Source organism: Aptenodytes forsteri, unplaced genomic scaffold (assembly GCF_000699145.1).
Source record: "Aptenodytes forsteri isolate BGI_AS27 unplaced genomic scaffold, ASM69914v1 Scaffold174, whole genome shotgun sequence".
NCBI classification, from domain to species: domain Eukaryota; kingdom Metazoa; phylum Chordata; class Aves; order Sphenisciformes; family Spheniscidae; genus Aptenodytes; species Aptenodytes forsteri.
Genome location: NW_008794603.1, coordinates 740563 through 767203, shown reverse-complemented (window position 1 = coordinate 767203; position 26641 = coordinate 740563). Strand labels below are relative to the sequence as shown.

General features: G+C 43.2%; 1 protein-coding gene across 31 annotated transcripts in view; it reads left to right on the top strand.

Moving 5' to 3' along the window:
• Window positions 1-21539: 21539 nt before the first annotated feature.
• NEB (nebulin) overlaps window positions 21540-26641 on the top strand; it is a 136443-nt gene continuing 131341 nt past the window's right edge. For 27 of the 31 annotated variants that reach the window (XM_019470440.1, XM_019470434.1, XM_019470433.1 and 24 more), the window contains exons 1-3: window positions 21541-21691; window positions 22407-22516; window positions 23056-23121. In XM_019470440.1, coding sequence (XP_019325985.1) covers window positions 23089-23121 — 33 coding nt within the window. In that variant the 5' untranslated portion in view covers window positions 21541-21691; window positions 22407-22516; window positions 23056-23088. Of the gene's footprint in view, window positions 21692-22406; window positions 22517-23055; window positions 23122-26641 lie in introns of all 31 variants that reach the window. The other 4 variants (XM_019470439.1, XM_019470438.1, XM_019470437.1 and 1 more) reach the window with 2 other exon arrangements.

Here is a 26641-nt window from a genome sequence, read left to right as displayed (position 1 = left end):
ACACATTTATGGATAATGTCAGAATTGCTAATTCTTGAAAACCCACCAATATTTATTATTTCAAGATGAAAGCACTTGTCAAAATTTTACTGTTTGCATTAAACCTTTTGTGTGTATGTGTCGCGGTGAAACTTTTCAAGCAAAGATACGATTTCTGAGCTAGTATATGGGGTTGTCTAGGCGCTATTGGGGTGAGACGCACTGTTCTGCCAAGCCTGTGATGACGGGGTTTGTATCGGGAGATTGTTTGGTAAGAAGTATGCGTTGCCTGGTTTCAGATAGAACAGAAATTAAAATTAATGGCGCAATGCTCTTCTCCTATGGAAAATGCTGAATCCCGGCAGTGTACCACTCCTGCGTGTTCGCGTATCGCACGCTGGTATTTGCAGCCTTGGGAGTGGTGGGGGGTTACAGGTAACTTCTTAGAAAAGCAAAAGCGATGAAACCAAAGCTGGGTTAAAAAATAGAATTACCGTGTTACTGTACTGAAGGTATGTTGCTGGTCAGCTCTGCAACCCCAACAGTCTTGTTCCACGTGTGTTAATTTTGGACTTCTCGCTTTATTTCTAACTGCGCAGTATTTGTATCCATGTGGTAATCTTGAAGAATAACTTTCCCGTTGAGTAATGCGTAGGCAGATGATGTTGTTAACGGAGGTTTCGGGGGTAAGTAAATGCATCAGCCCCTCTGCTGCGATGGTGTAATAGATGGCAAAATGCTTTTCCGCGCTCCTTATCCTTCTGCCTCGGATTTTAGCTGTCTGTCTAGCTGCAGCCTTCTTCCTTTGTGACACCCTTTTCCCGTTTGGGTGGGCTTTGTCTCCAGCTCCTCCCTGACGCTGGCCGCTGTGTCCGTGTTGTACGCTGCTGCGCTCCTCCTCCGTGCGTTTTTTGCTGGGGGGTGAAGGAACGGTGAGCTGCCTTCAAAGCCGTGCCCGCTCTCGGGCTGCGTCCGGCCCGTTTCTTTCCCTCTTAACTCGGTTGTTCCTTGACTTCGCTGCAACTTTTCTGAAAACTGCTCTTGTTTTTCTTTTGAATCCAATTAAATAGAAGGTGATTAAAAAAAAAAACAAAACACCGTTAGCCCATACTTATTTTTGTCTGTTTTCGTACGGGGTTCCTCTGAACTGTTCGTTCCTCGGGCCACGGGCCTGTTGCCTGCCTGGCGTGCCCTTGGTGCTGTCTAATCTCTGGTTCATAAAAAATAGCTACAAAATAAGTATTTCCGGAGGTTTTTATTCCGGGATGGTTTTCGCGTTAAGTACCTGTATTCTTTTTTAAGCGCGCACAAGAAAAACGTTTACCAGGGCTAAACTCTGGCCTTTTTACTTCTGTATCTTGTGTAGAGCAGACCTGCTGAAATGAGCCTCGGCTTAGTCATTCACATCTGGTATATGCAACTGTAAATAGACTCTTTAACAGAAAATGCTGTTACTTTTTGGCTTTTTTCCCTTGACTGTATAAAAGTTAGACTGCTGTGTTCTCTTTAATTGTTTTTGTTTGGGTTTTTTTAAATTAAAACAATACAGTACTTTTTTGATCCTATTGCCACTTTTAAAATTACAGGTCGTGTCATGACTCTTTTGTTGCACAGTCTACACTGATTTATTCTCTCTGAATATGGTTCTTTAATATGAGGTTGAATTAGATGCAAAACTACAGAATAGGTAACGTCTCCGGAGTTAATTCTTGTTATTAACTTTTTTTGTTCTGTCTTGCTTTTTGCCCCTGATTCTGTTAAAAATTGAAGGGCTCCCCCCCCCCCCGTATGTATGCGCGTGTATATATATGTTGGCAAACTATTGGGGTCATGCAAAGAGATGCAGATCATGGAATAGTAACAATGAAAATTGTCTAAATTTTTTGTACATAAATAAAGATTTAGTATAAATGCCGGTACTGTTGAAGACTTGCTTCTGAGGTCCTTGTACTGTTGAATCCTAACAGACACCCCGTTATTACCTGTATGTATCGCTTTGAAACATGAATTAATGGGTGCATATTAGAGCTGTGTAAACAACTAATAAACCTGTTTGTATTAAGTTGGTCAGATAAATTCTTCATTTTAGACTCACCGTACCATTTTCAGAGTAAGCTTGAGAACTTTTTTTCAAGGTGATGTATACATTATAACAACTTTTTAATTTGTTTCGCATAATGTTTTGCCAGTGTAGCTGCTGCTGTTTGCAGCAGTACACGAGCGTTGTTTTGAAGCCCGTGGGTAATGCTGACCCGGGCGTGTGTTTGGTTGGTGCGGCGTTGGCCGGTCAGCCGGGGGGATGCCGGCCTCGGGAGTGTTGAGCTTGCACCACGCGAGGCTGCGCAAGTCAGTAAGTCTTCCCTTCCTGTCGCGATACGGATCGCCTTGTGCTTTTACAAAACACTCAGTTGTATACAGTGTACTGAGCAACAAATAGTCCAATTGCTTTGTCGGTTGAGAAGTGTTTATTTTTTCTGAAAGGCTTTAGATTTATTTGACAACGTATTTGAGTCCGGGTTGCCGTTGGTGGTGGCATGTTCCTGTAAGCAGTATGCTTGTAGTTCATGGCCCAGGTGTCGAATCTGTTTTGCCTTGCCCCAAGGTGCCAGAGGTGCTGTACTATTTACGCTGCAGTGAACAGGCTAGCTGATAAATGAAGGAAAGTCTCGAACTTTTCTTGACAGACAAATCTTCATAAGAACTTTCAATATCTTATTTTTCATCCAGACTTCCGTAAAACATGTCTCAAGAAACAAAGTGAGGAGAATGATTAGTTTCTTAAGAGCATGTTAACATAATAAGGGAAAGCTGCTTTCCAAAGCACGTTTTTTAGCAGTAAATTTTCTCTCTCCACAGAGCAGCTTCTGCGCGCATCAGCCAGGTGTGTAAGAGAGAAATCAAAACTGCTGTGAGTTGATAAAGTAATAGATAGTCACCGATCCTTGTATCGTGCCCGTACTTGTTCACGACTAACGGTGGGCAAGATCCCACGAAGGAGCCTGTAGCACGGTTCTGCCACACATTGCTCGGTCATGGAGGCTCTTTGCTGCGCTGGGTGAGGTTTCTCGTTGGCAGCCGTTTGCCTGCTGTGTGGTGGGAGTTGACAATAATAATTCATAAAGACCAATGAGACCCTCTTTTACAGGACCTCAGAAACCCACGTGCCTTCCTCCTCCACACACCTACACTACTGATCACCTCTGGACCTCGGCACAGAATACGAACCCGTGCTATTTGTGCAAGAGTCAAAGTGGCTACTTAAAACAGCTGGTTTTACACAAAATGCATTAGCCACTAGCTCTGAAGCTTTTCATCCGCTGCAGACAGAAACTCTGAAGTGCACAGTTTTGGAGTAACTGTGATTTTTGAAGTTACCCCTTTTGTATTCCTTTTTTTAATGTAGGTAATATGTGGAGATAAAGTGGCCTTCAGGTGGTCTGATAGGGACATTTTTGATAGGAGATCTGTTTGGGTTTTTTTCTGGCAGCAGCAACCCCAGTCCAGCTGCGGACGGCGAATCGCAGCATCGCTTGCCCTCTGGATGTCTTGTACGAAGAATCTTTTAATGATCTGTGCGCTGATAAACTGCCGTAGCCAAACCCTATTTTTAGCAGTTGCGTGGAGTATCCCCTAAAGGTAAACTCCTGCAGAGGAACAAGCTCCTCTTCGCCATCCTACTGACAAGAGCAGCCCAAACCCAGGCAGAACAGTTTTTCCACCGTGTGTTTAGACCATTAATTCTTACCTTTCCTGGTGCGTGTAAGGAGAATCCTGGGATAATGCAAAAAATGTGCATATTGGTAAGTCAGGTAGCTCTTAACTGAGATAAGGTGGGAAAATCCCATTCTTAGAGAGGGTTTTTGCTGCCAGCCAGCAGCGACAGCCACTATCCCCCCCCCCCCCCCCAGCCACTATTTTGTGCTGAGCCCAGCAAAGCAGTGAGAGGTCCAGGACAGAGAGCGGCTGGGGCAGGGATGGGGGGGAAGGCATTTATTTGGATGGGCTTCAGCTAATTTGAGATTTAAAATTAAACCTTATTTCTGTTTTTCTGAAAGCAAGAGGTCCCTCTGGATTTTGACCAACGGGTTTCTCCTCCCCCTTCCTCCTCGGGGAGAGACGGCCCGGCTTTGCAGGCCAAGTAATTTTTTTCAAAAACCGTTTCTGTCTGGAAGTGTAATACAGAATATGTGATGTGGTAGAGATTTATAGAGGCAAAGCGGATAAAACTATTGTTTTTCTGGTTTTCGGCGGTGGGCACAGGTTTACTGGGGGGACTGTGGTTCCCTTCCCACATCGGCAGCAGATGGTGAGACCTATATATTCCTGTTCGCACGGCACAGTTGGACCCATCTGCACCCCACAAACAAACGATAGCATGACTGGAGCTGCTCCAGAAAGGTTATAATTATCTCCGCTTTTCTGCCAGTCAGACCTTGATCCAAAACCTGAATTATTACCCGTTTCTGAGCACGGAGAGCGGCTCGGGAGCCAGCGTTCGCACCCTGCCCAGCGCTCCCCTTTTGAAGCCACTGCAAAGGATTTCTTGCTCCGGCTCCACCTTGGGCTGCTTCCTTCCAGGGAGGCCAGATGGGGGCAGGATCTTCCTTTTTATTAGCAAATACTTCAGACTAAAAGCTTTTTTTTTTTTTTTTAAGGGAATTTTGCTATATCCAAGGTGATCAAACACTTCGAGCCTGCACTGCCACCAAAAGAAACCCCTTTCCCCTCTCCCTCCCTCGCAGCACTACGAACGCTTGCGTGGCGCTTGGGGACCTGGTTGCGATAAAACTACTTTTATTTGTATCCTTCTGAATAATTTCTAGCTAAATCAGTGTGGTTCAGGCTGCTCAAACAGCTTTTTCTGGCACTGGCAAGGGGTGGGAATAGGTGGTGAGGAGCAGAAAGGTGGCAGGACAGTGGTGGGACTGAAAGAGCTGGAGATGTTGGGAGGGTCAGTGTTCCTTTGTGGCACTAGTGCTGCTTTCGCACCCGAGCCTGCTTTCGTATACAGTATAATTTAAATTAATTTAGATGATGCCTATGCCCAGATAGTGGCTTGCTGCTAAACTGAGACACGGGCTGAGTGGCCCCACTCCAGCGTAGCATTGCGCTCAGCATCTTGTTTTGGGCAAACAAGAAAAAGCTTGGTATGTGGAGCCAGGAATGTGTTAGCCTAATGTTTTAATGTCGAACCACAATACAACCATCCAGTTACACTGATGAGACCAGACAAGCTCTGAGACTGAGACCCTGTGCTGGCGGGTGGATAGAAAGCCTGTGGCCTTTTTTACGGCAATGTCCTATTTATCAGCCTACAACAGGTAATGTTAACAGCTGAAACCAGCAGCGGCAAACTGGGGACCCGGCAGAGGCTGTCACTGATGCAAGGAGGTTACGGGGCAAAGAGCGCGGGCTGAAGTCGTTGGCACGATACAGATCATCGGAGACTTCAATAGAAACAAGATCTGAATACTTGCATTAATTCACCCACCAGTAGTGAGGAACCCAAAGCACGAAGCTGCACGGCATATTAGGAGGGGAAGGAAATCCTGTGCAGGTGTGAAATTTCAAAACCCTGTTTATTTTAAAAATGTGAGGTGGCCTTACCTTCGCCCAGCAAAATACCTGCATTTGCTTCGGGTCTCTCTTTCTCAGGGTTCATACGCATAATAAACCATTAATGTGAATTTGGTAGAATGAAGGAGAAAGTCTTGGGACAAGCCCTGTTGTTGAGGAGAGGTTTGCAGTGACTATTTTGGGGGTCGGGGGGAGGGACAGACGACTCCCGAGGAGCCGTGGAAATGGGGCAGGGTGACTCGTGGCTGCTGCTTGTCCTGCTGTGTGTGGTGCCGCGCTGCAGCAGGGAGCTGACCCGGAGACTCGGGGAGCCGCACTGCATGCCCTGCCCGGGGGGGGGTGACCCTGCAGCGAGAGCAGACCCCCTCCCCAGCGCTGCCAGGGCCTGCGCATGTTCCCGAGCTGCCACGTTGTCACTCTGTGTCCTTGTGTGCAAGCCTGTCTGAACAGATCCCCTCTTATGCAGAAGAGAATGGGGGAAAAATAGGACCAGATTACAGGAGATGCAGGTTTGAGTCATACCATCTGTGTGGGTAGGATGTGTCACATAAACTGCCTTATTTCCCAAACCGTGGCACGTATAAACTTACTTTCCTTTGCACTTAACGGTTACTAAGCCTCGCCTGGGCAAATGCTTTTCGTTTCCTTAGTAACTAGGTCCTTCAGAGCAAAAAGCAGAAAGTGTCTGGGGTGCGTTGCAAGTGGTACAACAAAGTGTGCCGAGTCCCGTCCTGCCGTCAGTAAGTCCGGAGCAGCTGGTCCCCAAGGTGGAGGCCGGGCGATGCTGGGAGGAAAACTCACTCGTGCTTGGCTGGGGAGGGCTGCGCCTGTCCGTCTCCCTAGGAAAGCCCTGGTCCCCCCGGTTTAGGCTGGGGGTGGTGTTTAAGGAGGTGGTGTAGTTGCAGGTGCTGGGCATCCGTGTCTTAAATGGTTCGGTCAGTTCTCACTGCGCAAACCCACACTAATAAAATGTCACTAAACTGTGGTTTTGTTCTTGTGACCAAACCAGGAGCAGAGTGTGAGAATTGTCTCAAAAACGGGAATCCAAATACAGTGTTTTGGCTAAATCCACTGTAAAGCCTCGGTGTTTGATTCTGTATTTAAACCAAATCCAGACTCGTCCCAGAGCCCTCCCTGATCGCGTCCTGACAAACCACCCCTTGCACCGTGCACGAGGCTTCTCCCAGCAGCAGCCTGTGTGTCACTGTGCCTCGGCACACGCTCCTCGGCGCTGCCCTCGAGCAGGAGCCGGAGGGGCCTCGTCCTGTCCCAGCCCCGTGGATCAGGACTAGGTCTGATGTGGATTTAATGCCTTTTTTTTAATGGCTGTGACCATGTGTCATTAAGCATGAGGGTGGCCTCTGTCATAAGGGTTAATACCTCAGTATCTTTGCAGCAGTAAGTTTCTTGTACCGCTGCATTGTTCAGAGGGTTTAGGTTTTAGCAAAGTCTTACTGCTAAAGTCTGTTGCGAATTGCAATCAAGTAGAAAGCAAAAAAACTGATGGAGCCGAGCGTCGCTGCAGGTTTTATCGCGAGGTGCTGCTGTGCGTGAGGTGCATGTACAGGCTGACGGCTTTGGAGCTGGAGTCAAAGGCCACGTTCTCCATTAAATGCGAGATGAGCTCACGAGACAAAAGCTGTAACGCTGTGTCACAGCTAATGCGGTGGCCGCCTGTGTGCCACGGGTGCTCTGCCCTAGCATGGCCGGGAGAGCCCACTGCCACGGACAGCTGCTGCCCCGGCCCCGCCTGCTGCGGGACACCAGCCTCAGAAACCTTCTCTGTAGGCAGTACAGCATGAAAACAAACAAGGAACACTGGATCAGGAGTCTTAAAATTCTACCTTTTAAAATAAAATTTGTCTTAACATGCCTGTCACCTGCATTAGAAAAGTCTCGCTAACTTTAAGCCATGCAACAAATCCATAAATCTAGATCTTTGCTGCAGTCACTGGTAATAGGCTGGATCTTATTTTTTGAGTCAAACTGATGGCTAAGCTGAATCATCAGTCCAGTATATTAAAAGGAAAGGTGATGCATAAACTCAGCATATCAAAGATATCACGGAGGGAACAGCAGATTGCAAGGACCTGGGTGGGGGGAAGCACTTGCAGCTGCACTAGAAGAGCAAGAACTGGAAGCATCAATTATTAAACATGGGAAAATGTTAAAAATAATAGATGTTTTAATTTGATATTTATAGCTTACCAATGGCTTCTGAGGGAGAACACTGCGGACCCCTTTTTGCAAGCAGAGTCAGAGGGGCTCAGCAGTCCTGCAGCAGCGAGTGAAGAGGCTCCTGGCAGCTCCGTGCTGCATTCGTTCCCTCCATCAAGTGGTAGGTAAGGAACACTTTCATGCTCGCTGTGTGCCTTAATTTATTAACTTACGTGATGAGTGAAGCGCTGCAGCAGTTTGGGAAAGGAGGTGACCGCTTCTGTTGAGCAAGTACTTCATTTGCTGTGCAATTTATTGCTCCCTGAGGGTGTTCCGAAGGAACCAACCCCAATGCTGGTACTGCAGGGTCATGCCAGTTCCTGCAGCTCTTCCTACTGCCGGGGAGCAATGGCACAGTTTTTCCTGCTTCTGAATCTGAAAAACTTGACATTTCAGCCGCTCAGGCTGCCGCTGCAGGCTGCGGCCCCTGCCCTCCGCCGGATGGAGGGAGGTGCAGGTCTCTTGCTAGTCCTCACCCTGGGGCATTGCCCCGTGCCCCAGCCCAGCTCGGTGTCTCTGCTGCTGCGCCACCCCGGGCAGGACATCGTGTTTGCCTCCGTTAAACTTGGTGAGGTTCCTGCTAGCCCCTCGCTGTAGGAGAGGCTCTGTCCTACAGCGCGGCAGCTGCTCCCCCGCGCAGATATTGCCCGTGAATTTGGGCTGTGTGGTGCTCAACTTCATCTGCACCTAAAAGAAGAGTTGCTTTGAACCTCTGCCAGGATTTGAGCCTGTGTTTTCACAGAAATAGGGTGTTTCTATGACTGGAATACTTTTAAGACCATAAAGTCACTGCTACGGGTCTTCCCTTAGAAAATGATGCTTTTAGAGCTGTTGTCTTAGGGAAGCAGCTGTAGCAGCCAATATTTTTATCATCTGGAGTAAAGATTATAACGTATACTGAATTTCAAATTTACTCAGCTTGACATTAAACAAAACTAGTTTTTTAGTCCTTCAGGTATTCATGTATAAAACCAGTTTATTCTGATTTTATATCAATGAAAGTTAAAGGATAATTAACTTCCCCAAACTCCTATCTTAATCTATTAAAACTTAAGCTTTGAGTTGCATGGGCTTGCTCTTCAGTTCAGCTGCATTTTCAGATTTTCGTCTTTCTGTTAAGCATTCGGGGTGGAAATCCTGCTCATGCTGGAGTTCTTGTAACTGCTTTTAAAAGCTCCTGGGTTTCGGTCTAGAGCTGGAGCCTAATGGATTTCAGCTGGCTCTGTATTACAAAAACAGAGTTATCCCTGTCTGGTCTCTCTTGCGCCAATCGTGTTTTTGTCGACTATCATCTTTCCTCCAAATGATCAGTTGAATGTGCTGCTAAAAACTCGGTCACCTCTTTTAGCCTAAATAAATGCTGACAATGTCACAGAGTAATTTAATGATCTGTTTCAAAGACCAGTAACCCCTCACTCAAGTTAGTTTTTATATCTTAGGATGAGCTTTTATCGAAGACAGTCACACAGCAATTTCATGGGGATTTCGCTGGCCTCCTGCCGTGCCTGTGACGCTTCCTCTGCACCCGGCTGCTCTCCGCTTGTGCCCCTGCCCTCAGTTATCACCCGGGAACCTCTTCGGTCTCGCTCAGCTCACTGCAGCATCCATCACCTGAATCATTTTAGCGGCCAGGTCTAGCACGCGAACCCGCAGGCAGCTGTGCTGGCCCACGGAGAGAACGGGGAATCGCCTTCGGTGTCTGCAATAAGCAGCCCAGGAGAGAAACACTTTAAACCATCGTCACCGCCGAAGGGTAAAGATTATAGTGCTAAAATAAGTTGCCAATGTGGGAGTTAGGCATTTGGGGCCCAGGTCCCTAATGATAAGTAGCTGCTTAACTCCAGTGGATTTCACTGGCAATTATATAAACACCTTTTAAAACTAGGGCTAATAACAGAGGCCTCACTGGAAGATGTACGTCACTGTCTGATAGAGATCCTGAAGGCACTTCGCTTATGAAAGCCCATCTCTAGTCTTGCTTTAGTCTATCTTGTTTCTGCTTTTTTAAAAAAGTCTTTCTTTAATAAATTTGAAATCAACATGTTTTCTGGTGTTTTTAAATGGTGAAGGAGATGGGTTGTTTTTAAACCAACGGGTTTTTCAACAGACAGTTTCATTGTAGGAGGGACTCTGTTCAAACCTGAAAATTATTTACTTGCTGTTTGTAGAATCATAGAATCATTAAGGATGGAAAAGACCTCTAAGATCATCGAGTCCAACCGTCAACCCACCAGCACTATGCCCACTAAACCATGTCCTTTTTCAGTGTCAAAGCCAAAAAAATTCAACAAACTAAACAAAAATATTTGTTCCATGTTTGTTGATCAGAAATCTGTGGGTTAAAAACACTTCTGCAAGAGTTAGGTCGCCTTTGAATCTTTACTGTACATTTCAACAAGATATTCTTGACGGTGTATTTCCACCACTCTCGACCTGCTGTGGTCTGAATCCAGCCCAAGACTGGCTGTAAGTCTCCGGACAGGCAGGAGGGGGCTGCAGAGCTGCCTGCGCCCTGCTGGTTGAACGGCAATTATTGTCCCAGAGTTGTTTGATTTCCAATGACTTGATATTTAGGCTTTTATTCATGTCCTTTGCAATCCGATGAGAGAGGAGCATGAACCAGCTAAATCCAAAGATGATGTACCGTAATGGAAGCGTTTGAACTTGATGTAACCCCATGCCTGTGTTAGATCATTACGCTTAATTTTCAGATTGTGAAGTGAATGACTGCATTAAACCATCCCATCCTTCAATAACCCTAACGAGCATACGTGAGAACGTGCTCAAGTATAGCAAGATCTGTCACAAGACATTCCCAAATTCAAGGTAAGCTGTCTCCTTCCCTGAAAACCAGCGTGTCCCATGCAGCGCCGATGCTAACGTGCCCTGCCCTGCGGCGACAAGCACCCACTTTGCATCTCGTCACTGCTGGTTACAAGGCAGCAGCCCGGCCGCCGCGGGGTACGGTTGACTTGCTGAAGGCCGCCGTGCTCAGGGCATCTTTGCCACAGCCAGGGTAATTCTGCAGCTGTTTCTGTCCATCCACTGTCATTATGTTGCTTTATAAAAAGACCCATGAAGTCATCAGTAGTTTAGCCTCCCATGGAATAATTTTCAAGGAAATGAGCTGAAAGTCTGCCAGACTCATTGAAATGAAAACTATTTAGCGAATGAAGTTTTCCTCCCCCTTGTTCCCTTATTGTAGAGAAAAAAACGCATCAAGAAGCCTGAGTCATTTTTGACAGATGAACGAGAGAACATGAAAAGATCTGTACACGAGACTAAGTGAGACCGTACTCCACACGTGTGCGTGGGGAGGGACCGGGGGGCTCAGAGGGCAGCTATGGCCCTTTTGGCATGGGGGTGAGCAGAAGGACCGTGGCTTACCTCAACATAAGACGAGTTACGGGCTTGTAGTTTTTACCCTGATGGCGTGATGCCCAGCGCTGAAAACACCGTGTAATATAAGGGTGAAGAAAAGAAATAATTTCCCAGGGGCTGAATTTCAGTTTTATAATTTGTACTTTCCTGGTTGTTTCTCTTTGTTCTGTCCTTGGGGTGAGTTATTCAGGTAGGATCCCCATTTATGTCACCGAGGGAGCATCAATGGGAGGACTTCAGTTTGCAGAAGTTTATGTTAGCTCATGAGCTCCTGCAAATTATACCACTGAGGAGTCTGTTCTTAGGACAGAATGGCATAATGCCAAATGAGTTAGAGGATATTATTTGTGATGGTATTGTTCCTTATTGCAATTAAATGTCACTTTATTGACTTCAGTAATGAAGTGGTTATCTTATTGTCTAGTGCCACTGCAGAGCCGAGCAATAAGAGCACCGGCAGATTCCTTATGGCTGGTTAGCACTGCTAATAATAGTGCAGAGAAGAATTTCTCATGGTGGCTGTTGTGTTAATGACCTTTGTGTCGTGTTAATGACCTTTCACAGAGCATTCTGCCACTGGGAACTGCTTCTGCAAAGTATTACTGGCCACAGCTAGCGAGTAGTCTTAATATTTTATGGACTACTGCAGACTGTATTTCAGGTTGTGAGATACCATTTCAGCAATGTAAGTTAGGAATGCTAAGCATGTTGCAATCTTTCCCCCTCATTTTACAGTTACAGGTGTTAGTAACCTTTCATATAAATGAGTACCATTTAAATGAGCAGAGTAAAAGAGAGAAATTCCAAAAAATGGCTCTCAGACACAGATTACAGTTTGCTAAAATCTGTAACATTGAAATTTAGACATGCACTTTATCCCATTACTTAGTCAGCATCCTTCAGGTCAAGAAGACTACAGACACATGAATTGTATATTGATGGAGAGATTTAGTTATTATGGTATTTCTCGAGTACACTCATTGAGCTTTGATCTAGATCTTGACCTTCTTTTATAGCAGCTTTTGTGATCTTGCCCTTGGACGATTCCTTCAGAAGCCCATGTCTCTTCTGAATTGCATGGTTGCTTTTCCATTTACTGTGGGAACTAGTTCGCCACATAGGAGAGTCAGAGGGGCTCAGAGGGAGAGGGATCAGGTGGCAGTGCATGATGCCATTTTACTAGAAGCTTTACAAGTGAACCCTGCTCAAATTTGAAAAACCCTTGGAATGGCGAGATGCCATAAGGAAGACTGGTAGTAGCACTTTTCTTCTTTTGCCCAAGAAAAAAAAAGTTAAAAGGACTGTTATCAATCACACCTTTCTATTTGTAGTTTGTTCCCTTTTCAGAAGAAAGCATGTCCTTGGTGAAAAAAAGGTATGGGGGCCTATGTAGTAAATATTTGATTTATTCCCTCTGTTCTCACATAGGGCATGAACATCTTTCAGTAATATCAGTGCAATTGTTGTTGAACTGAAAAAGGCAGCAGAGGTGATTTCAGAATTAAGGGACTGATCACGATTTTTGTAGAAGGCAAAGAGTGTGTTCAGCCCCGTCCCTTCATCCCAAGTGATTTACAACAGGGGACGCCTTTATGTTGTAGCTGTGTTCATCCATCCATTTATTGGTAGCTGTTGGGGTGGTGGAAAGTTGACAATGCTGTTCAAAGCCTCATGAAACTTCCCTGCTGCTGAGCTTTGTTAGAAATAATAGACTTAGCGTGAAGACTTACTAAATGATCTGAATGTGGACTGGCATATAAATGAACCTGGACTGGCTTATGATTTCTCAATAAATTGTTTCAGCTCAGTTCCATAAGAAACCACAACTGTACCTCTAAATTCACTGTAAGGCTCTGCTGAGTTCAGTGAGAAACTGGGGGAATAATGCATGTAAACTAATAGATAAGTTTGAACAGTCGAGGCAAAATTAAATTGGCATGTTGTGAGAAAACCAGACCATGTCATAAGGGTCAGCAGCATTTTGACTACTGAGGTGGGACAATTCTTGTACGTGCACTTGAAGTGGACCACCAAGAAGAAATTACATTTCTTCCTTCAGCGTAAGTGCAACAATAACCCACCTTAGGGAGTGAAAGGAAAAAAGACCACCAATGCCAAGAAGCAGTAGGCACCAAAAAGGTGTGATGTAGTGTAGTCCTCATCCCACCATTTTCATACCAAGTGCTTTAAAGGGGATAGGCATTACTCGCTGATCGTGCACCTGCGTGACTCCAGAGGATCTCTGTCCCTGCAGAGTAGACCTGTCTGCCACTGCACCGCTTTCCCTCTGCAACTGTTTACGGCGCGTCTGTGGCTGTAAATTATAGATCAATCTGCTTATAAGATAACATCTGCAACTCTCACCGTAGTTGCTGTAAGCTAATGATTTGCAACGATGGTAATAATAATGAAAAAGGTTGTCAAAAGATAAAAGATCTGTGTTATCTTTACTGCATAGTAGTAAGGCAGAGGCTTGCCCAAAGGGACAAGTGTTGGAGACAGGATAAGAACTGAAATTCTGGCTGCCAGTCATGGCTTTTCACCGGCATTTACAGCTGATATTTGTACCTCTGTTCTAAAAAAATATAAAAGTTTATTCATCTTATAAATAGAAGGAAGAAGAAAAGATTTGAAAAGAACCTCCCCTTCCTTTCCTAGTTTATACTAACTTAAATTAATATCCTGAAAACTAGAAATTTGGAGTTAGAGATGAAAGAATTGTGTGCTGTATCTAAGCTTACTCCATAAGCTCATGCTAGGCAATCTGATCAATCAGTCAGAGCTGGTTTGTATTCTTGAAATCATCTTCCTTCAGTCTATCTTCTTTCTGCTCAGTGCCTATGTGAAAAACCCTATTGCTGTCTTGGGAACATTAGTCGGAGAGATAAATTAGGCTGTTTGACGTCATCTTGTTGATAAATGTTTGCTTTCAAGACTCTCAAAGGACCTAAGTAAAGAACAGCGGAGGCTGTGACAGATGCTGTCATGTGAGGAGAACTACCCTTCATGCCAATGACCAGATTCAGCTGGGAAAAAAACCCCAAACCAAAACAAAACAAGGCTACTGCTGACTGTTAATTATGTGTAAATTTCTTGTGGCAATACACGGTATCTTTTACACTGTGATTTTATATCTTCAGTGTTGGGTTTTTTTTAAATCTTATACTAATTTTTGAGTTTCTACAACTAGTTGGAGAGTTAGGTTGAGATGCATTTGTTCATCTGATTTCTCTTTGCTTCACGATATCTCATTATGAAAAAAATTAACAAATATTTGGCATCTTGTTCATATTCTTTTCAGTTTGGGTTTGTTTGGGGTTTTTTCCCCCCTTTGAATCCTCTCTAGATTCAATGTTTGAAATATCCCGGTTGGACACTAACAGAGGTGACCACGTGAGATTTGCATGAATGGACAAAGAAAGCAAATATTCTGTGTGAGAATAGTAGTTGGTATATGGTTTTTGAGGAGATATACCTGCAGCAAGCAAACAACACATCAGTGTATATGTGTTTCCCTGTGAGTTCAAATAATATTCTAGCTGAAGAAGTACCGGACGGTGATTTTGAATGCTGCTTGAATGTGTGTTACCTGGATGTAAGATGAGGAGGGAAGTGAAACACCTTGGTGATTTTTTTTCCTAATGCTGTTCTGTGCTAAAAACTTCAGTCCTATATCCAAAGACCATCAAGCACTGGGTTAACGCTTATTTGGATTTTATTTTGCAGCTTGGACCTGTCAGAAAAAAGCAGTGATTGCAATTTCACTAAGGGGTGGGGGGGCATGGAGGGGCGTAGTAAACAGAAGCTTGTCATGTAGACAGATTTCAGTGAGATGACAGTTCCTTCTCTGTCCAGGAACATCAGGAAGCGTGAAATGAATTTTTGGTTTCATACCAATATTCCTTTCTTTCCCCCTCTTCCAACAAAGTCTTTTGGACTCATGGCAATAGGCTGAGTGGTTGGTTTACATACCATACAGCTAGCAGCTTGTGCTGCGACTCATCCTGTAGTAACCTGTCAGTATCAAAAAATAAACATGAAAATAAGACACTGTAGATCATTTATTCATAGCATTTTGATTGCATTACCTCTAAGTATATTATTTATTGTGATCTAATATTTTCTATTAATACTTTAAGAAAGATGATAAGGAGCGCCAAAGTAAACAGTGAAGTTCATCTTGTTAGAACATGTATCCTTTCCTAAAAAAACACATTTGTTTGGTACTTCCATTTAAAAAAATAATGTTGGCAAATATTTGTCTCAGTTGGCTGGATAACCTAACAGGAATAAGAAAACGTATCTGTGGTATAAAAAAATGACCTTATTACTTTTACAAATACATAGGCATTGATTCTAGCATTTCTGATTCCAGAGAACAGGATCAAGGGAAGGTGCTTTTTTCCCTGCTTGTATTTTTTTAGTTTTACAGTGAGTTAATTAGTCAGCTGTTAATGAACTGGGAAACCCTTCATCATTAGACACTGACTTGCCTCCTTCTGTGTTCAGGAATCATCACAAAACAGTGAGTCTATGACATTGTCATATTCAGGCTCTCAGATGCCTCAAAGCTTTGGGATACTGGGACACGGACATGGTGGTTCAGGCTCGGCCGATCACTGCAGCTGTAGATGGCTTTATAGCCTGTGTGCAGTAACTCAGTGCTAATGGTTCACTGTCTTGGGGTAGAGGTCTACCATGCACAGACTGTGAGTGTTACTCCTCAGTGCTACGCCACTTGTCAGTTCCAAGGATTATCCGTAGTTTAAACAGTTAAATTTTCTGTCGGGTGGAAATTTTCATTCCTAAGCCAAGACACAATCACTGACAATGCATGTGCTCCTGGCCTGTTGCACGCCGAAGAAAAAAGGTTGGCTTAATGTACTGCCAGCTGTCATATTGTAAAGGGAGGTCTCAGAGGAATGTACATACATATATGTATAATTCTAAGGCAATCACCTGCATTTGTCTAACCAAGCCCCTCACTTCATATTTTTCGGTAAAAAATTTTCCCCCGCTTCCCCCAATATTTCTATACCTCAGACCAAAATTTGGCTACCCCCACTGCAGAGGTCCTGGGCAGCGGATCCTCGCAGTTAAACCATCCTGTAGGCAAGCTGTTCCAACAGGTCAGCCTGGCTGGCTGCTGCTGTGGATGCTGACTCTGCACCAGATAAGGTACTTCTAGAGCAGCCTCTCTTCTCATAGCCACCTCTGTCAACAACACATCAAATTCCTATTCATTTTGGAGGCCTTTACCAGGTTTTGAACAGTCAGGCTTCCACTCATGCCTCACATGCCTCAGTTTCATATGCTAATAAATCTTCTCAGTAGTTTCAAAACAATTACAAGAGAGAGATGTTTGCACGTGTGTCTGCAGTATAGACTGTAACTGAATTTTTTAAAAAGAGAACACATTGTTACATTTCATATCCTCGTCTGTCAATTTTGCACCTGCAGCTTATGAAGCGAGAGCTTAGTTAGGCCATTAAAGAGGCACAAGTTCACCTTACTTGTGTAAGCTTTTCTTTCCCTGAATATAGCTGAAGTTCTTATGATGTGACTTTTGCATACTTCTAAAATGATATGCCACTTTTACCGCATGATAATTAGTAGGAAGAAAAAATAAGGCAAATACCGACAAATAAAGATTTTTCGTCCTAGGAGAACATGCCTTTTCCTTTGCTTGTACACTTAACACCATGTCTTAGTTACTAGGCTGCATGACAGTCACAGACATTGCAGAGATGTATGGCATGTATTCAAAGTGCAGATATTTCTTTGCTCAATCAACGCTATGCTGCCAACTTAAGTGACATATAGATTCAGTATTGAGTTCCTGAAAATGCTTTCCTCAGATGCTTCTAATGTTGTAGCAAGACAAATCCACTGAGGTTCCCTAAATTGGGAGGATGCCCCCTTAGCTATTTCAGTCCTGGTATCAGCCAGTGCCTTTGCACCTGACTTCATCATCTAAGTCCACCCGGGATCTAGAAACCATGTACAGGCTTGACTGTATATGGTCTCAATATGACAACTGTTCTTTGGGAAAAAATACAAGATAATGGTCTACTACAATGTTCATGCAGGCATTGGCATCTTTAAATTGTGCTGGCTCTGGTAGCACATGTACTTGTGTCTTGATGTGATTACTGCAGCTTGTAATAGGTCATGGTTCATTCCCCACCTACATAGGAAGGTGCAATAAATACTGGTAAGAGCAAGCCCTTGTAAGAACAACACGGTGAGGGAAAACCCTTACCGAACTCCCTTTTTCACTCCCTTTTTCATTGTTAGTGGAGTTTCTATGACTCACATTTTCTACACCTGTTTCCTCTATCGTTTGGATCCCCGGAGTGCAAATATAAATATACCTTGCGGGCCTCCCGGCAGAGGCTGGTAACAGCTTATCTAACAAGAATTACTTTATTTTTAGGGCTCTGAAGCTTATGTTGTGCTCTTTGGTTAACGCTTTCCTCCCAGACTAAATGGCTTTCATGTTTAAGGCTTTTTGATTGTTACAGCATTTTTCAGGTTGAATATTAGTGTCTCGCAGATTGTATATGATAAGCAACATACATGTCACGTCTTATAGTCTCCAGTGCATTTTTAGATTTTTGGTGGAGACTGCACTCTAAAGGAAAATTTTGGACACGTGGTTAGCCTAGGTGAGAGCCCTGTAAATGCTGAAGTACAAGATTTTTTTTTTTTCCAGCTTTCCTGTGCAAAATCTGGTGGGCAGAAAGGAATGGTGAAAATAATGAAAAGTAACTTAATGATGGTAGTTAAAAAATAGACACAATGACACAAATATGTATTAAAATATGTCCTTTTTCAATGATACAATGCTTGTTAAGTCCGGGTGGTCTACTGACTACCTCAGGAGGTTAAATATAGTACCCATGATGTCAGTAAGTTTTTCCACACAAAGGGCAAGACACAGAGAAGCCAGTGTAATCTCTGGCACAACAGATTTCCTGTGTAATTTTCCATCAAACAGATGCAAGGATGGGTAGAAAGTCTCTTGAATCTTGAAGTCGTCGTCTTCAGGAAATAATTGCAGGCTTGCAGTTCAATGATATGTACTGCCTGGGTGTCATGATGTGGGATCTGGCCTTGGCTTATTAAAATTCTTCCAAACTCTACCCTGGAATCTAAAGAGCGATGCACTATAAAAGAAATACGAGGGAATGAATGATCAAGACAATACACAAATGTCACTAACCGTCGGGGAGGTTGTAGAAAACTAGAATTTCTGTAACAGTTGTGTCTTTTGGGGCTGAAGGGGTTATCGTGTGGCTGCCCTGTGGTCCTTACGTACGGATCCTCTATATTGATCAGGCTCCAGATTAGCTTACATATTTTTCATAGGTGGAAGACTGCCTCCCAAAAAGAACTAAATGCAGTTCTAGAAAAAAGCAGTGAGTTTTTGTATGTGAATGGTGTGTGGGTTAGGGGAGTGAGTATATGTAGGCTGCTATTTCATAGTTCTTGTATTATATACCTTCTAAATAAATCTAGAGAAGGTCACACGTTATTTCCTTCCTTTCCCCCTGCCCCGAGTGGTTACGGTTTGATAAATATAATTTTAAAAAGTTAAGTACAAGAAAATATTTTCTGCTTTAAAATTTTGGGCCATTTAAATGCACAACATCTTCCTCTACCTTAGTCATCTTCCACTGTTCTGCCTTTTCACTTCAAAACTGCTGAGCATATGCGTATTTATGTACTGTGGATAAAACAATTTGGTCTGGTGTGCTACCCTATGTCAGAACCGCCAGGGTGTCACCTACAGCAGAATTTTCCTAATGCCTTTGAAACGTTTGTCCCCCAGAAAGTCCCCCAGCAAACAGTGACTTGAAATCCGAGTCACAGACACAAATTTTCACAATAAGGCAATTAAAAAAAATATTAAAGGAATATTAACCATTAGTATTCCATTTACCTCATGCATGTTCTACTTCAGCATGCGTACTTGCTGATATTTTGATATCAATATGTATCATTGACATTTTAACGGTCCTGAGAAGTGAATGATATGAAATGTAACAATAAGCATGGTAGTTTATTTCCACAGTGAAGACCAATGTATAGACATATGTGAAGATATGTGTGCATGTGTTTAGGTATTACATATAAATATACAAAGAACAACTTATGTATATATAGGCAGGTGTGTAAAGATCCATTTATTGGTATGTGTTGTATGTAGATAAAAGCACTTAAGTGAACACACAATAAATTTCCACCAATAAAAGCCAATTGTGGACTTGAGTAGAAATCATAGAAAATGTAGTGGGAGTTTTTTCAGTTTTAAACAAAAATGAAGCTAGTAGTGATAGTTTTGTCAGAGTTGTTCCCTGAGATTTGGACCTGAAGGAGCAAAGCAGCAAATGTAAGAATCGAAAGATTTGCTGGCAGCCGTAGGTGACCTAAGAGCACTCCCCTCCCCTCTTCATGTTCTGATGTCGGAACATAAATCTTATGTTCTGTCCAACTTTTCGTTTCAGCAGTAACACTTTTGCTTCTTAAACCCCTTCTGTAATTTTTTGGGTTATTCCATGCTTCGTTTCCAGCCCTGAACTGTCTGCTGCTAAAGATCTGCCGTGTTACACACCAAAGACAGTTGCATTTCAGTAGCAGAAAAAGTGGTACTTGCATCCTGCATGTGATTTTGGCCTTGTTTAGTGTCTTTCTAAATAAGATATGTTGAAGAGCACTGTAATGCAATCTGAAGGTGATGTTCCAGTAAGCTAGGAGTTGCAGAGTATATTGCTAAGGGAGAGATTGTTTGCAGGAACTTGCGAGAGAACTGCACAGAAAATTGCATCCCGTTTGAAAATGCTTGCTAATTTTGTCAGAATAACCATCAGGACAGAGGAATACAAGCTTCTGTTGATCTAGTAAACCTGATTTAAATCAGGTGATTGGAATGAGGCATAATAATATCCAATACTGTAGCAGTGACTATGGGGGAATGCCATTTACAAGAAGAGCAATGTAAAGTACAACTTGCTGAAAAGAACCAAGAAGGGGGATGGTGAGTCACCAGCCATGGAGCTGATTTTGGCATCAACAGAGATTTGAGCTGGAAACAACAACAATGAATTACATATTTAATTAAAAAAATTGGCCCTTCACTACATAAAGGTTTGTCATCACTTATGTAGGTGTCACATTATGCATCCAATCAACTGAAAAGCAGTACTTCGGAGAGAAAAAAATGACTGTGAGTTATTTCTGGAATGCACGCACACAGGATCTGGATTGGAGAGCAGAAGGTTAAGCTGACATTGCTCTCTTGAGACTCCATCAACATGCTATATTCATTTCTGGACATCTTCAAAAGCTGTTAAGAAACCAAAAGACTTTTAAATAAACAGAAATAAGATTAAAAGGGGAAGGATTGCCTAGTAAAGCAAAATGCTAAATAATTGAAATCATATAGCTTGCCTAAAGGAGAAAGGGACAGATCTACAGCTCTGTGCAGAGTATAAAATACTTGGCAGTAGTGAATGAGATATGATATTTCATCTGGATATAAATATTAACTTCTGGAAAGTGTTAAGGAACAAGAAAGTGTCTCTCAAGGGCTCCTGACAATCATTTTTTTGAATTATGTGGTATAGTATATGAAAAGAGATCATTGTTGGTATTGGCTTGTAAATGCACCTCCTTGAAGAACTAAAGCAATCCTATTATGTGAGTCAACTAGATGACCTAAGAGGTCAGTTCTGCTATCATCACCATGATTCTACTCCATACATCATATAATTCTTGACCTTCCAAAATACTTTGTACATTAGAATTGCTCCTCTGTCACTTAATCTGTTTATCAGGTATTCTTAGTCTTTCTTCATCACACATATTGGCTGTTAATCGGGTTCCTTGCAAGTAGTCAGTTTTTACGTGTTCCCAGGTCCATGTGTTCAGCTATGTAACGTTTCATAAGAAGTGACAAAATTATTGACACGTGGTTTGCATCAAGTTAAGTTGATAAAGCACTTCAGGTATACTTAAGGGAGGAAATTAAAGACAGACTTATACTAAAAATTTAATTTGAAGTCCAGACTCCTCTCTCTTTTCTCTGAAGTTCAGAGATTCTTGAATTTGGATAGTTTTGATTGAGGTACGATATAGGAATGAAATTGTAAATTCAAATTAATCACTACTATAAATTCTGAAAGAAGAAAATGCGCATGGTTTTTATCCATTTGAGTGCTCCCTTGGATTTGCACAGGGATCCATTTCAGCAGAGACCTGGTGAAGTTCAGTCAAGCTCTGGTGTGTTTTGGGTTTCCTCGGGAGCACAGAAGTGCCCAGCTCCCTTTTCCTTCATGTTGCTGAGAACAGGTGGCCTCCTCCGGGGTCACCAATTATATTTAGGGCTGAAACTTGAGCGGGCTGGAGCCAGATTGGCTGTGCTAGCCACATGAGTAATTAGGAGCTGATGCACCAGCCTTGCTCTCACCCAGTGCTGCTCAGGAGGGAAGACTGGAGAGGCTTTGCTCCTAAGGATATTTACTAGATGTTGCTGGTAAGAACATTTTAATCACATTTGACTTGTCTTCCTTAGAATAGGATCTTGAGCTGTTTCCTGATTCTGTAGTTTTTTGGGAGTAGTTGTCGTGCCTTGTCCATGGAAGTCAGATTTTCTGTCTGGATGACTAGTGGCAAATCGCAGTAAGAGGAAAGGACCTGGAACTGTGTTTTGGAAGTGTAACTGAAGATTATAATAGTGACAAGTTGTATAGATTGTATCCTTACATGCAATCCCTACCTCTTGGGTTTGTTCATAAATTTTGGCCTACTTTTTCACATGATGTCACTTATTAATTGAGTTATTCTTCATTTATTTTAATAGTTAACATTCTGGTTTAACAAATTGATGGGTTTTTTGGTAATTTTTCTCAACATATTGGAACTAAAAAGGGACAGTATTCTATGTTCCTATATTTAACCTGCATTACTAGACTTCACTTGCCTCAGAAGGAATTGCAGTTTAGCCAGCTAAACAAAACCACCCCGTCATTTGGTAGTATTAGCTTACACGGCAAATATCTTTGGACTCAGGAACAGCTGTTCCAAAGCCTCATCCCCTACCAACATTAGAAACAGGGCTCTAGTCTCTGGTGGAGAATTGTAGCTTTGCCTCATAGCAAAATCATTGTGTTAATTAATTCGTTTAAAGGTTTTGACAGTAATCTGTACTTTGTAATTCAGCCAACTGTATGGATTTTCGTTTTTTCCAGGTCTGAAGAAATAGAGAGAAAAAAGCCACAAGAACTAAAAAAAAAAAAAAATCCCAGAGCATCTGTATAGGCTAATGCTGGGAAGACAGAAATTGCCTCCTTAACCTAAGGTCACTTAAAAAAAAAAATTACAATCTTCTTCTACATCATGCTTTTACTTGTGAATGAATATAGCCAAATATACAGATAAAGCTCCCATTCAAACAGGAGCTTGAATAATGTAATGAAATGGTATAGAATACTCACAGAGAAAAGAAAAATTCTTCAAATAATTTTGTTTAATGAAAAAAATCAAATCATACTTCAAGAAATCTCTTCCTCTAATTTTTTTTTATTTTCATTGAATTCCAATATTGAAGTTACAACTACTAGAATAAAGTATTTGTCCAAAACTGTAATTTATATCAGTATGTTTGAAACTTAATCCAATGCTTTCCTATAGTAGTGAGAAACAAAGTAACGCCAGACCCCAACTTTTGTTCTCTCTGTTGTTCAAGTTCTTTCACTGATTAGCCAACAACGTTGTAATAATCTGACTAGTTACTAACTGTGACTCAGGCGCTTTATGAACTTGACTAGTAGCTTTTCATAGTACTTTCAGTCTTGGGCTAATACTGTATATTCACACTTTCATTTGCTGCGTGACCAGTGAGTTGGGGAGAGACAGAAGAATACCCTCAAAATGGAGGAAGAAGAATATGAAGAAGTTGTGGAGGTAAGAAGAAAATCTGAGAGTAGAAATAGTTGTTTCCTGCCTTGTGAATGAATATATTGATCACTTTAATGAGACGTTGCTCATGAGCATAAATGGTTGCTTGCTATTTGCTCTCTCAAAATTAGGGTAGGATTAGATACCTATTAAATGGTTTGATCAGTAAAAAACAACAACAAAGTTGCTCTCAGCGGAGCAAAGTCTCCCTGGTTCCTGTCATAGTTTCTCTGTTTAAATAAGGATTGTAATCATCCCACACCTGCATCGCGATGTTTTGTGATTACTCTTCTGCATAATTATAGATGCAGTGGGCCACCTCTTCTCCCTGCCGGCTGCCCTCTGTCATCCAATCCGTGCTAGAGAGGGTGACTTTGGAAGCCGCTTTCTAGCCTCGCCTCTGTGCCCACTGCAATGCAGAAATGCAGCAGTTTTGTGCCACCACGGTACCATTAACCAATTTAGCCTTAGAAGTTGCAGAGATGGAGCTAGATTTAAACCTGTAGATGTCCGTGGAGTTGCATCAGCAATTAACTTGCCGATAGGTTATTTAAACTCACAGTTATATGCCTAATTATTTAGTTTCAGCAATTTGATTAAAAGAATCCCCAGGAACTGGGGAACCTACAGCTTACTATTATGAGCGAGTGCTATTGGAATAATGACTTTGCTTATTGAAACAGTATACGAGGTTAAAAAACAGTGTGGTCTTACCTGTTGCATTATTACTGTTCTGAAATGAAATTATGTGTTATGAAATGCATAAGGGATTATAACAAATTGCTCAGTGTTTGAGGAAAAGAAGATAGTACAAATGTAGACAATCCACAACTCTTTATCTCCACACTATATTCAATGGACCGTTGATTTCAGGCAGTGTTACAGCATTGAGCCCTGACTGCTGAGTTTATAAATTTCAAACAGTGAATGAAGTAAAGTCAAATGGTTTGCCAGTTGAATTAGTTAAATGTGTTTTGGAAAATAAGCATTTACTGTTCAGAAAGTCCGTTTTAAAGACATTGTACCACCTAGTTACAAAGACACCAGTCCTTCATTAAGTTTCCTATTACCATGTTACTTGTAATTGCCTTTATGCTTCCTGAGCATTATGTGCTCTCTGTAACAAAATGCATATTTATTTGCTGTCAATGTTTATTTGTTGCTGCTGGAATTATGGTATGTTGGTTTTTTTGTCTACACAGCTGTTTTCATTCTTTGTTTTTAATTTTCACCAACTGCCTTCCTGTAGCTGCATCCCTAGGACAGACCAAGATGGTGCTGCTTTAGTAGCTTCCCTCCAGATATTCACAGTGAGAAGTTAAATAAAACAGGAACAATAGCATCTGGTACAATTTTAAGGCAGCTTAAGCCTTTCCAGAGTTTTCTTAATTAGAATTCCACTTCTGTATGAATCATCTATTTTAAACCTATGAGAGTTCTATCAGAAATTAATCTTCCAAAAGAGTAGAAAACTATTGCTGAATAATGAGTGGCTGAGAAAATGTTGAGGATTTTAAGATACTATTTTTAATTTCTCTGGAGTTATTAGCCTGCACTGGACATTGTAGCCATTTGTGATGTGCAAAAAACCACAGTGAATGACACAAACCTTTGCTGCTGAGCTACTCAAGGCTTTGTGGAAGGTGGGTCAAACACGGTATAGGGCCAGCAAGCAGAAATTGCCTCAAAAGAGCCCAATATGAGACAGCTTGAAAAGTATGGGCTAGTTACGTGAACCTAACTTTGAGGAACAACTCTGGGAAAAGGGCTTAAATTTTAATGAGAGATTTTTTAGGGCTTGATTCACAGGGCTTTCTGTTCCCACAGTTTTGGCATGTGACCCTGAGCAAATCATTGCTGAGGAGATTTTCAAAGATTAAAAACACATTTTACATTTTCTCCTTTCTGGAAGTCATAGAATCATAGAATAGAATCATAGAATCATTCAGGTTGGAAAAGACCTCTAAGATCATCGAGTCCAACCATCAACCCAACACCACCATGTCCACTGAACCATGTCCCTAAGCGCCTCATCTACTCGTCTTTTAAATACTTCCAGGGATGGTGACTCCACCACTTCCCTGGGCAGCCTGTTCCAATGTTTAAACACTCTTTCAGTAAAGACATTTTTCCTCACGTCCAATCTAAACCTCCCCTGGCGCAACTTGAGGCCGTTTCCTCTCGTCCTATCGCTTGTTACTTGGGAGAAGAGACCGACCCCCACCTCGCTACAACCTCCTTTCAGGTAGTTGTAGAGAGCGATGAGGTCTCCCCTCAGCCTCCTCTTCTCCAGGCTGAACAACCCCAGTTCCCTCAGCCGCTCCTCATCAGACTTGTTCTCCAGGCCCCTCACCAGCCTCGTTGCCCTTCTCCGGACACGCTCCAGCACCTCGACGTCCTTCTTGTAGTGAGGGGCCCAAAACTGAACACAGTATTCGAGGTGCGGCCTCACCAGGGCCAAGTACAGGGGCACGATCACTCCCCTACTCCTGCTGGCCACACCATTTCTGATACAGGCCAGGATGCCATTGGCCTTCTTGGCCGCCTGAGCACACTGCCGGCTCATGTTCAGCCGGCTGTTAACCAGCACCCCCAGGTCCTTTTCCGCCAGGCAGCTTTCCAGCCACTCTTCCCCAAGCCTGTAGCGCTGCATGGGGTTGTTGTGGCCGAAGCGCAGGACCCGGCACTTGGCCTTGTTGAATCTCATATAGTTGGTCTGGGCCCATCGATCCAGCCTGTCCAGGTCCCTCTGCAGAGCCTTCCTACCCTCGAGCAGATCAACACTCCCGCCCAACTTGGTGTCGTCTGCAAACTGACTGAGGGTGCACTCGATCCCCTCATCCAGATCATCGATAAAGATATTGAACAAGACCGGCCCCAGTACTGAGCCCTGGGGAACACCGCTCGTGACTGGCCGCCAACTGGATTTAACTCCATTCACCACAACTCTCTGGGCCTGGCCGTCCAGCCAGTTTTTTACCCAGCGCAGAGTACACCTGTCTAAGCCGTGAGCCGCCAGCTTCTCTAGGAAAATGCTGTGGGAGACAGTGTCAAAGGCTTTACTGAAGTCCAGGTAGACCAAATCCACAGCCTTTCCCTCATCCACTATGCGGGTCACCTGGTCATAGAAGGAGATCAGGTTGGTCAAGCAGGACCTGCCTCTCATGAACCCGTGCTGGCTGGGCCTGATCCCCTGGTTGTCCCGCACATGCCTTGTGAGCGCCCTCAAGATGAACCGCTCTATAATCTTCCCCGGCACCGAGGTCAGGCTGACAGGCCTGTAGTGCCCCGGATCCTCCTTCCAGCCCTTCTTGTAGATGGGCGTCACATTGGCAAGCGGTGGCAAGTTAAGCACCTTTGGAATAAAATAGCTGCTGTTTACTACAGCAGATGGAGCAACAACTTTAAATGTTTTTTTTTTCTTCATTAAGCAGCGAGGGGAGATGGAGGGCGAAAGCTCGGGGCGGTGAAGCCCCGGCGCGGCCGGTTCCCCTCAGCGCGGGAGGGGGCGGCGCTGTGGCGGGCT